At 43.5% G+C, this 10771-nt stretch overlaps 1 protein-coding gene; it reads left to right on the top strand.

The window, feature by feature from the left end:
- Positions 1-613: 613 nt before the first annotated feature.
- On the top strand, positions 614-1649 carry GSTUM_00005779001 (uncharacterized protein). XM_002837828.2 has 4 exons: positions 614-746; positions 811-1063; positions 1125-1308; positions 1357-1649. The coding sequence occupies exons 1-4, from the start codon at positions 735-737 to the stop codon at positions 1376-1378; spliced, it is 471 nt and encodes a 156-aa protein (XP_002837874.1). The 5' UTR covers positions 614-734; the 3' UTR covers positions 1379-1649.
- The last annotated feature ends 9122 nt before the right edge of the window (positions 1650-10771 follow it).

Genomic DNA, 10771 nt, shown 5'->3' with positions numbered 1-10771 from the left:
CGGATTGCCGAGTGATTATTGGTGATAGAAGTTTGGTAAACAGCTCAAGAAGCCCCCGGAGGGCGAAGAGCTTCTACAATACTCCCAAATAGGATACCACTAGAGATAGGGAGAGTTCAAAAGTATCTCGTTAGAACCTTGGAGTGGATCGGGCACCAGGTACTGCTTAAAAAGAATCGTGGGCGGCGCCCACGTGTGAATACTCCATGGGTGGGTGGATGGTTGGTGGATCTGAAAATGGGGGGGGGGTTTAATATGGAAATCCCTCTCTGGTATTACGGCTCCATCAGAGCTATTGCACCTCGACCGTTTCTCAAGATATAATACAGCCAATTGCCGTAACACGATGCCGCTTGTACAGTACACGATCATCCCCTCCCATTACTACGAAGCCATTGCAATAATGTTCGCCATGTTTTGCTACCCCATTTCGATAGCATGGTCTTTGCAGGGGCCAAAACAGTCAACCGTGTTGATAAATTCCTAAAGCTCCATTCTGCCATTCTGCCGCGAGTCCAACCCTCCTGATGACGTCATCCGTCGGATTTTCCCATCTTTACCCGCCCCGCTTCTGACTTCCCCCCGCAACGTTTCCGCTGTGCTAGAAATTCCCCCACAGTCCGCTGCTTCTATCAAGGCATAAACAATAGCTTTCTCCGCCGGCACCCAGAACACAAAAGATTTTATCGCTTCCATTAAACCCACAGAGTCCTGAGACCAGGGGGACAGGTGCCATGTCTTCTATCGTAAGGATTCAGCAGTTGCCTTTCCTTTTTGTGCGATGAGTGGGGTATGTTAATAACTGGATAGGAGACCTATCAGAACCTCCCACCCGTAACCGATATTCTCTTCAAGCAGAAAAAGGCCAAAGGACTGAGCTTTGAAAAACTCGGTGAACTCCTGGGGCGCGATGAGGTTGCTGTTGCTGCCATCTTTTATGGCCAAGCTCATGCCTCTCTTGATGACATCAAGAAACTCGCCGAAGCGTTGGAATTGAACGAGGTGGTGGTCGCGAATGATTTGGAAGGATTTCCTGATCGGGGGAGAACACTGGACATGCCTCGTATGCGCAGAAACATTCACGCGGGCCACGTTTTAAGGCTAATGGAAAATTTGATGTCTAGCGAGAGAGCCATTGATCTACCGTCTCTACGAAATTGTTCAAAACTACGGGTTGGCATACAAGGCGATTTTGAACGAGAAGTTTGGTGACGGGATTATGAGCGCTATCGCCTTCACTACAAAGGTGGAGAAGGAAACTGATGACAAGGGAGTCGATTGGGCAGTCATTACCCTAAGGGGTAAATGGTATGGCTTTTCCTAGTTGGGCTGTGATGATTATTGATCATGTCTTAGGCTACCATATTCTCGATTCTGAGTATGATAATTATGTGGATATCATTGAGGAACCGGGAAATTTCACTGATATCTAGGGCATTTTGGATAGGGTAACTCCATCGCAAATAATGAATTTAGGATTGGGGAGGAATCATGAGATAAAATATGATGAATGGTCATGGATCACATTTACTTTCCAGCCCGTTGCTGTACCCGTATATCTCGATTAAGGTATCTATCCAGGCTATTGTAAGCCATTGATATCTAAACTGCATACTGAAATAGAAAGACTCGCCCGAGGTGACCGCTTTAATCTGGCCATTGGAACCTCTTCGCTATCCTGTGGTATCTCAATAGAACGAGTGAATCCCTCACCCCCCACCTGCATGTATCGTACGGCCCAGGGACTGAGTGACACCTAGGATACACTATTGCCAGAAAGGAACATCGCATAGTGCGAGTTGCGGGTCTCGCTCAGAGTTGGTTGGCGGTCACGCTTGGCGCTTCGGAAAACCTCTCCTGGCACTTTTTCCCGCGGTTTTTCAAAGTACTGTGTAATATAGACTAGTTACATGGATTACCTTAGCGGGGAAGCCAGACAAACTATTGTCTCCGGATCCTCCGGTCCTGTGAGCTAGAAACTCCGAGTTTTCTTTAACTTGTCCTCGATCACAATCTCTGGAAAGTTTTCTCTCTTGCTTCCTTGAAAACCACGGTAGTACTCTAGGTTACGAAACAGGTCCGGGACATGAACACCTGGCATGCATCAGTATTCCTATGACACGATACATTTCAGAAACGACAAAACCCCCATCCCGAGATTTACTTAGACAAGTCGCATTTCCGGTGATGAAGGAGCTCCCAAACCCTGCCGACACGGGGCACCATCACTCATATGTAGGTACCAATAACTATTGGTCCTGGGATAACGCAGATGTTTGCCGGGCATGCCTCCTCATTCAAGCATCGCCTAGAGAGGAGTATGCCTACTTCCTCAGAAGAATTTTCCTACGGATGTAGCGCTTAAGGGACATTCCGAGCCCTAAGACTGACATCCAGGGGAAAGAAGGAACATTATAGGGAATCCTTGGCTATATCAGCCTAAGGTAGATCCTCCCGTTTCAATTAGCAAATCCTAGAGCCTCCTTCCAAAGCTCTCGGTATCCCACAAAGAGGGGTCTGCATCCGTTATGGTACTGTACTCGTAGCAGGCAAGATGTGTCCGATAACAGGGGTTCGCAAAATATATGGCGAAAAATCCGTGCGTATGTGAGCGCCCATACAAGCTCACCATCCTTGTTATCAAATACTTATTTCCATTCCTTCTCCTAATCGGAATGCGGCCCTAGATTGCCCTGAAAAATGACCCAGGGGGTCTGGGAGATACCCGGAGACTCAGACACACCGATATCCAATTACGGTATCGCGAATCTATGTAGCTGTTGAGTTGATTGCTTGATTGGTGAGGAACATTTGACTAACCAGGCTCTCAGCAGACAGGGGATTGCCCGGCCACACTTGGCCGACAGCGGGATTAGGCTTCTTCGGAAACACTCCCTCTGGGAATATATTCTACCGCGGGGAGCTGCTTCAGGACCAGCAGGATTACGGCCAGTTGATGGTGGAGCCTACCGGCACCCAAGCACAATCCAGCACCTTTCGATCGAACTCGTGGAATACACATACAGCCAAGGTTATTGTGCTGTCCCTTTATACAAGGGATACTATTTCAGTGCGCTCCAGGAAAACGAGTACCGGTAGGTCTGCTTGACTACCGTGTACAGTACTGTACTGTACTCGTAATTTTCTGACGTCCGTGAACGCAACCGCTACTGCAAATAGGCAAAAAATCTCCCGGAGCCCTAAGATTTTGGTGGCACGCTGGACAAACATCAGAAAAATTAGGAGTGTTCGAGTGCACCATCCTTTCGTAGGTTGCAGATAGTGCATGCAAGTTTCAGCACCAAATTTCAGCCATAATCGAGTGTTCGAGTACCGCGGCCGCTGGCGCACAATGGGGCACTAAAACACTGCACGACACTCGTAGAAGGCAAAAAGTATTCGATAGCAGGGGTAGCGGGCTTGTATGAGTGTTCAGATATACCGGTAATACTCACGGCTCATTCGCCATGCTCGAGTATATTTTGCGAAACCACCGTTATCAAGTACCAGCACTTCTTGCCTGCCACGAGTACACCAGGAAGTTACCGGCTGTCAGCTGCAGTCCCACCGCGAGTGCGGACAGGGATACCTTGAAAAGAAAAGCAAAGCAAAGATAACCACGGTGTCGTAGTTTTCTGACGTTTGTGAACACGGCGGTTATTGCATACAGCCAAAAGTTGGCCAGAGCCTCAGAGTATTGGTGGAATGCAATAGCAGTCCGTTTCACAAACGTCACGACATTACGAGTATCTGCACATTCATTACTCGTACTCGTACTGGCATCACGGTCATGCGGGGCACACATTCTGTCAGCCATCTCTACTCGAGTGCCGGGCTTTGTGCCTTGTGCCTAACGGCCAATGTCCTCGAGTAGAAGTGAGCTCCACAAGAATGAGTTGGGTGTGGGGACCTGGGGCTAATACCGATACGAGTACTCTGCGGTACTGTGAGAGGCTGCTCCGGTAAGATATGGAGAGAAGCCTTCCTCTTTCTATTCCATCCTCGCGTCTATCTAATCCTACAGGATCATCCTCATCATCAACGCATCCCTTTCCCAATTCCTCGATACTTCAGTGTATCCATCCGCACAAACCACACAACAACGCCAACCCGCCATCAGCAGCCTACAGTATTAAGTCCCAGTGGCAAGCCAACCCCAATCCGCCAAACCAAAAGTACCGTACTAGTATCATACATCTGAAAAGTACCATCCATGCAACCAATAACAAAATAGTATCATTACTTCACCGAGCAGCAGACACTAGAATGGTATGAAGGTGATTACTCGCAATTGAGCGACGCTTATGAACAACACGACCACTGTTGCATGACACCAAGATCTGAGCAAAAAAAAAGACGAATTTTGGTGGTATGGGATGGCAGCTGTGTTCGTAAACGTCATTCAATTGCGAGTACTGCTTGATCCAGACATAATGCCGCAGTGCCGGTCCGAGATTTGTCTAAGGCACAGAGGACAAATTTCGCTTGTTCCTCAAGGGTTTCTAAAGTCAAAATAGCAGCAAGAGAACTAACATGATTCGGGCACAACACCTTACACCCCGTGGTGTGGGTTGGCCTTGCCAAGAGCTAGAGGACGACCTCGTTGTCTAATGAAATACCGGTACTCTATCCCCTCGGCCGCTGAGACATTCAGTCCAGTTTTAAATGTTGAATACTAGCCTAGTTGAGCAATCACTTTGCCAATTATTGAACCTCATCGCAACTCTCAGGTTCTCGGTTAGGGAGCAGTACCTATCACATATCTCTACCTAGACCAATCTTTCTTTCTCAAGATGCCTCTGAAGAGAAGAGTACTAGGAATGCTAGATGCCAATCTAAGTTTTCAACAAAATAAGCGGGTGAGGATTCAGAATGAGAATCTGCCCATGCCTCACAGCTCAGAATATCGTAACAGGCAACTACCTGAACCATGTCAACCAAGTGCATCTATCAATATACTAACCTCCACTGTTCTTTTAAAAAATTGAAAATTACTGACCAGAGGGAGCAGAAGACAAGCTAGCATAATACTGTAACTCATGTAGATCATTCCCTTCATCTACCAACCTTCCTGATCCCGCTTGTCCATTCCAGAAACCCATTCTACCATTGACCGGCTCATATCCCCCCCAGACACTAGCACATGACAGCCAAGTAGATGAGAAGAGGTGGAAGAAGAACCGTGTTCCTGCTGCTACCCTACCTGGAATACCTGATTTTCTTCCTTTTCAGGTACTATTTAAATGGCATCAAGCCCAGGGAAGTCGGAAAATATCTCTATACTATTTTGAGAAGCTTTCAGAGTTAGTAGAAGCAGAAATAACATTCAAGATGAAAAGGTTTACTGACAGATTTAATTGTAAAATAAGTCCTCTTATCAGATGATTTACATAGAGATCCAACTCCTTATGTTTTATTCTCCCTCTTCTGGGATGATGAAGTATTCAACCAGTTAGCACAGAATACCAATTTATATGCAGAAAAGCACCGGAGTTTAAATCTAAATAAAGTCTCCAGACAAAGCCAGACTACAGGAACAGAAAAGACTTTACGCCCTTAGAGAAATACGACTGCCAAGGTGTTGAAAGTGTGGATTGGAATAACTATCACGATAGGATTGCATAAGGAGTCTGCCCTTAGCTTGTATTGGTTCAAGAGAGGAAGAAATGGATGGCGGAAAATCTTGAGAAAATCTATGTAAAAGTATCGGTGGTTGACAGCATCCTATCAGTACTGAGTACAGTCATGTCCGTAAAGTCTTTATACCCTGGTGCGGCAATGATATTATCCTCCATCTCCACAACAACCACCTCTACCATGACCCCTCCACATACCAGAAGAGCTAGAGAAGATCAAAATAAGGAAATTTATGCCCTGTATAAAAATACTAATATGGAGTATAATAAAATTTCTAAGGTTATGGGTATCTCTAAGGCAACTGTTCAATCAGTAGTTAAAAGAACTGAATCAAGAGATGGAAATACCCATGATGCCCCCAGATCTGGAAGACCAACAGCAATTACTCCTCAAAAAAGAAAGATAGTGGAGTCCATTATCGATGCCAAGCCTCATTTAGCGTTATACGACATTACCAAAAAAGCGAATATTGGTCTGGGAAAGACATCTGTGGATAAGATCATAGCAGAAGCTGGTTTTAAGCTTCTGATACCTAGAAATAAACCTTTTTGGAGGAAAGGACAGAAGGAAAAGAGAAAGGAGTTTGCTAGGAGAAGGAGGAATTGGAGGGGTGCATGGAATTGGGTTGTTTTTGTGGATGAAGCCACCATTATCTATAATCCAAATCATACTGGCAGGAAGGTCAGAGTTAAACCTGGTGAAGAGCTGGAAGAAAAAAACTTGAAGCCTAGCTTTAAGTCAAAGAGGACTAGTATTGGGGTCTATGCTGCAATCATGAAGGGTGGTAGAACTGAGTTAATTCTTGTGAGGAAGAGGGGGGAGGAAGAAAGGACCAGCAAAAGAGACAGACTTGGCCTCAATTCCCACCAATATGCAACTGAAATCCACTAGCCATACCTCATCCCTTTTATAGAAGATCTGAATAAACCTTCTGACAACATCTACCTAGCAGCAGACAATGCCTCCTGGCATGGTGGTAAGGAAAACAGAAAATTGTAGTCAGACTGTGGTTATCAAAAATTGCCTTGGCTACCCAACTTACCAGATCTCAATCCTATTGAGAACACTTGGGCTCTGCTTAAAAAAGCCCTGAGAAATCGATTCTCCAGGTTGGATAGGAGGCCTCACAGTGCTGCTGAATTATTTCAGGCAGCAAAGGAGGAATGAGATTTAATTTTCCAAGAGAAGTTGGATGGGTGGATAGATAGGATGCCTGAGAGAATACAGGCTGTCCTAGATGCAGATGGTAGTCATACAAAGTGGTAATAATATTTTCTTAAGGCTTATTAGTTCTATTCATATACTTTTCTTAATTGAGTTGTTTGAATTTTTTTTCAATTTTCCATGGAGAGGTGTTGTAGTTGTGTGGTTGTGCCGCCGGGGTATGAAGACTTTACAGACATGACTGTACCCCATAATTGTATGTCCTTAAATTGATTCAAACAGCTGAAAAGATACTTTCATGTATCTGATCCTCGCATTCAGCTTGATATGAAGGACTGGTATAAAAAGCTTGATCCCTTAGCTACTGTTCTTCAAGAGTGTTTTAGAAGATATTATCTACCTGCTACAAAGGTTGCAATTGACAAAATGGTAGTAGGGTTTTGTGGAAGAAGTAACCATACCTTGAAAATCAGAAATAGGCCTATCAAGGAAGTGTATAAAACTTTTGCTCTCTGCGATCATGGATATACATACAGCTTTCTTTGATATTCCTCCACCCAGGGTATAGCCCAACTTCCCCCCTGCCCCTCCGATCTTACATCAACCTCCTCAGGTGTTCTACACCTTGCAAAGCTACTTCCTTCCAATTACCAGTGGTATCTTATATTGGATAACTACTTTATAAACATACCACTATTTGAAAAATAAAAAGAATTAGGAATAGAAGCTGCCGGTACTACTCCAGTCAATGCTATCGGATTTCCTAAGTCCTTAAAAATTGAGAAGGAGGAGGCAAGAAAGGTGCTTCCTTGAGGGCATATTAGTGGTGAGGTGGTAGGGAATGTATGTTGTTTGGTTTGGTGGGACAATAGTTCTGTGCTAGTCATGACCAGCTATCATGATATTATACAGAAGGTTGAAAGATTATAGCAGCGACTGAAGAAGAGCAGTACAAATGCAACTGTAGTATGGGATATATTTGGAAATGAGTCCCGAACGCAGCTTCCAATTCCACAGTTTATCAACAACTACAACTATCATATAGGTGGAGCTGACATTGCCTATAAGCTTTATTCCTACTACTCTACACAGCAGCGAAGTTGTAGGCACTAGTATCCTCTGTTTTACTGGCTTCTAGATACAACTCTAATGAACTGCTACTGGATTCAAAGAACTCTTGACCCCTCCGGCATTGTCCGAAGTTAGCACTACCTCTTTTAATCTGAAGTTGCTGATAAATTAATCAAATCCGATCTTGAAGCACCTCGGGGTATCAACTCTCTCGATCCCTTACCTCCCGCCTTCTTCTTACACCCTAAACCCTCTACCTTTTCGCTGTTTCTAGACTCCCATACCACCTCAACTGTTTCCTTTCTTTCATCTTCCTATAACTCTCTTATTCCTCAAGCCCCTCCTATACTACCTCCAGATGCACCTCTTCTGCTCTTATTAAACCAAAAGAGTCTACCTCGGCCTCTTTCCCACCACCTTGCAATACCTTATAGCCTTCCTCAACAATCTCAGGTGTATTTTATCTTCCATACTTCTACCAGTGACAGCTCCCCGGCCTCACAGTATTCAGGAACCTTATATCTACCCCTGCCCTCCTCCCTGTATCGTTCAGCTTCCTTGAGGGCTGTGGGTTCCACATCTCTTCCAAACGATCCAGTTTTTGACAAAGCCAGATATATCCACCACCCGTTCAACCGGTGTAGCTTTTCTGAAAAAAAAAAAAAAAAGAAAATCCAAAAACCTTTACCTACTTCATTTCCACCTCTACCGATCCACACAATCGAGCAATACCCAACATCAACCCAATGCATTTTCTGTTGTTGGAAAATGTTTGAAAACAGGTCACAAGTAGATAAGGTTAAGTCAGTTACTTACAGGTGTAAAGAATGTAATGTTGAATTATGTCATGCGTGTTTTCCTGTCTTTCATTGTTAGTTTTTTTTTGGATTCCTATAGTGTACAATAGTAGGCTGAATCCCGACCTGATATCATGTAATGTTGATCATTTCTTGAATAGGCTAGTATTCAATATTTAAACCTTAGACTGAATATCTCAGCAGCTGAGGGGATACAGTCTCTTTAGGCGTTGCGGGATTTCCGAGTTGTGAGAGTGGTGCTGCCGCTTACTGTCTTGGCAGCCAGGACTAGTTAGTTATCAGCACATGTACTCCATCTTCTCTTTACTCAACACCATTATCGTCAAACACAAACAACACCAATAAGACAAAACATCTAGAACAACAACACATTTCATCCTCTCTTGCTTAGTAGACATGAAGGTAATTAAGAGGAAGAAGAAAAAAAATAAAAGAAGAAAAAAATAAGTCCAAATTAATGCCTTACAAAAAGGCCAACAAGCTAATAAAATCTAATTGAGTATTGTCTAATTCAGACCATCATGTTTAGCTACATGCCTAATACTCTCTCTCATCACTGTCTATGGACTCATCGGCCTTCTCATCATCCTCACCCAAATCACTATCATCGGTTACCTCTAATCCTTCTCGAATGAACTCCACTAACTTATTATCTAACAAGGCAATCTTATCCGCTACTCCATTAATTTTGACTTCAGCTTCCTCAATTTTCTGGTGCAAGACTTCGTAGCTGAGACTAATTCAAGATTGAGGATTCTGTTCTTTCTCCACCATTTTTCATTTCAATTCCCGAAGTTGGTCCTGTAGATTCCCCTTGTACTTTAAATGTCTTACTCTCTTTTATCGTATCTTTTTATACTCTTCACTAACAATATGTTTCCTCTAATGTCGCAGATTGTCTGCTGTCGTAAAGGCTTGTTCATCGGTGGGAATCTTCTTCCATGCATATGGCTGGTCGTGAGCCTTTTGTTTCCATTCTTCAGCTTTTCACTGAAGTTATGCCTCATCTGTCAGATGAATCTTTGCATGGGCAAACTGCGCAGAATGAATCAACTTGGTAAGCTTGGACTTATGGATTCGAATCTTGGATGGACTAAGAGAGAGATTGCTAGACAATTGGAATAGGTCATTGCTTACTCGTTTCAGTAAGTTTGGAGTTGTTGGTGTTGCTGGAATCTCAGGTGATAGAGCATGTAATGGTGCGGTTTGGAGTCATTGTGCTGACAAATTAGAAGCAGGACACTTGAGTTATTGGTTGATGATGGGATAGCTGGAGATTGTAGGATATGAATTGGTGGAGATTGGGACGAGATGGACTGCACAGGGAAGGATCTCTAATATGTTAACTTCTTCAATTTTGGAATAGGTGGATGATTGTACATGACTTTACCATTGGTCTGCTTTACTGTGTCATATGTGGGAACCTTTTGAAGTACTATATATCGCTTGAGTAGGTTGATACCAGTTGTTGCAAAAGCTGACATAACATTTTATACTGTAAAGGCTTTTTCTCGTACCTGTGACAGAAACTTCCAAAAGTTGGCTTTTGATACTCAATAGCATTCATAACTAAAAAACCTTTTGCTAGAACCTGAGCATAATAGTTCTTGTATGGTCTGAAGATTCCAACATCTAGTAGTTGAAGGAGATTTGTACTATTTGGTGGTAGACAAAATGTGATAATACAATTATCAATGCAGTACTGTCGGAATCCATATAATATGTGAGATTCATGATTATCAAATATAATTATCCGACACTGGCTATTTGCTTTCTTTGCTGATAGGCTTTCTGAACCAAAGTGATGCTTTAAGTAGCCCAATTCTATCTCATTATCTGTCCATCCATTTGGAGAATGGCCACAAAGAACATTTCCTGGAAAAGGTAGAGTTGGATCGAACCATCCAACTCTGAATTCCTCTGCCTTGTAGATAATCACTGGACTAAGATTTCCTCCATTGGCACATATGGCTTCAATTACTGTTGCCATTTCTCAGTTTCCATCTATTGTACATATTAGCAGAGTGAAAATATTATTGTACATTTGTTGATATACCAAAAGATCTTAATGCTCCATTAAG

This window comes from Tuber melanosporum (genome assembly GCF_000151645.1).
Source record: "Tuber melanosporum whole genome shotgun sequence assembly, scaffold_20, strain Mel28".
NCBI classification, from domain to species: domain Eukaryota; kingdom Fungi; phylum Ascomycota; class Pezizomycetes; order Pezizales; family Tuberaceae; genus Tuber; species Tuber melanosporum.
Note: the sequence above shows the minus strand (reverse complement) of the source record. Positions and strands in the feature narration are given on the sequence as shown.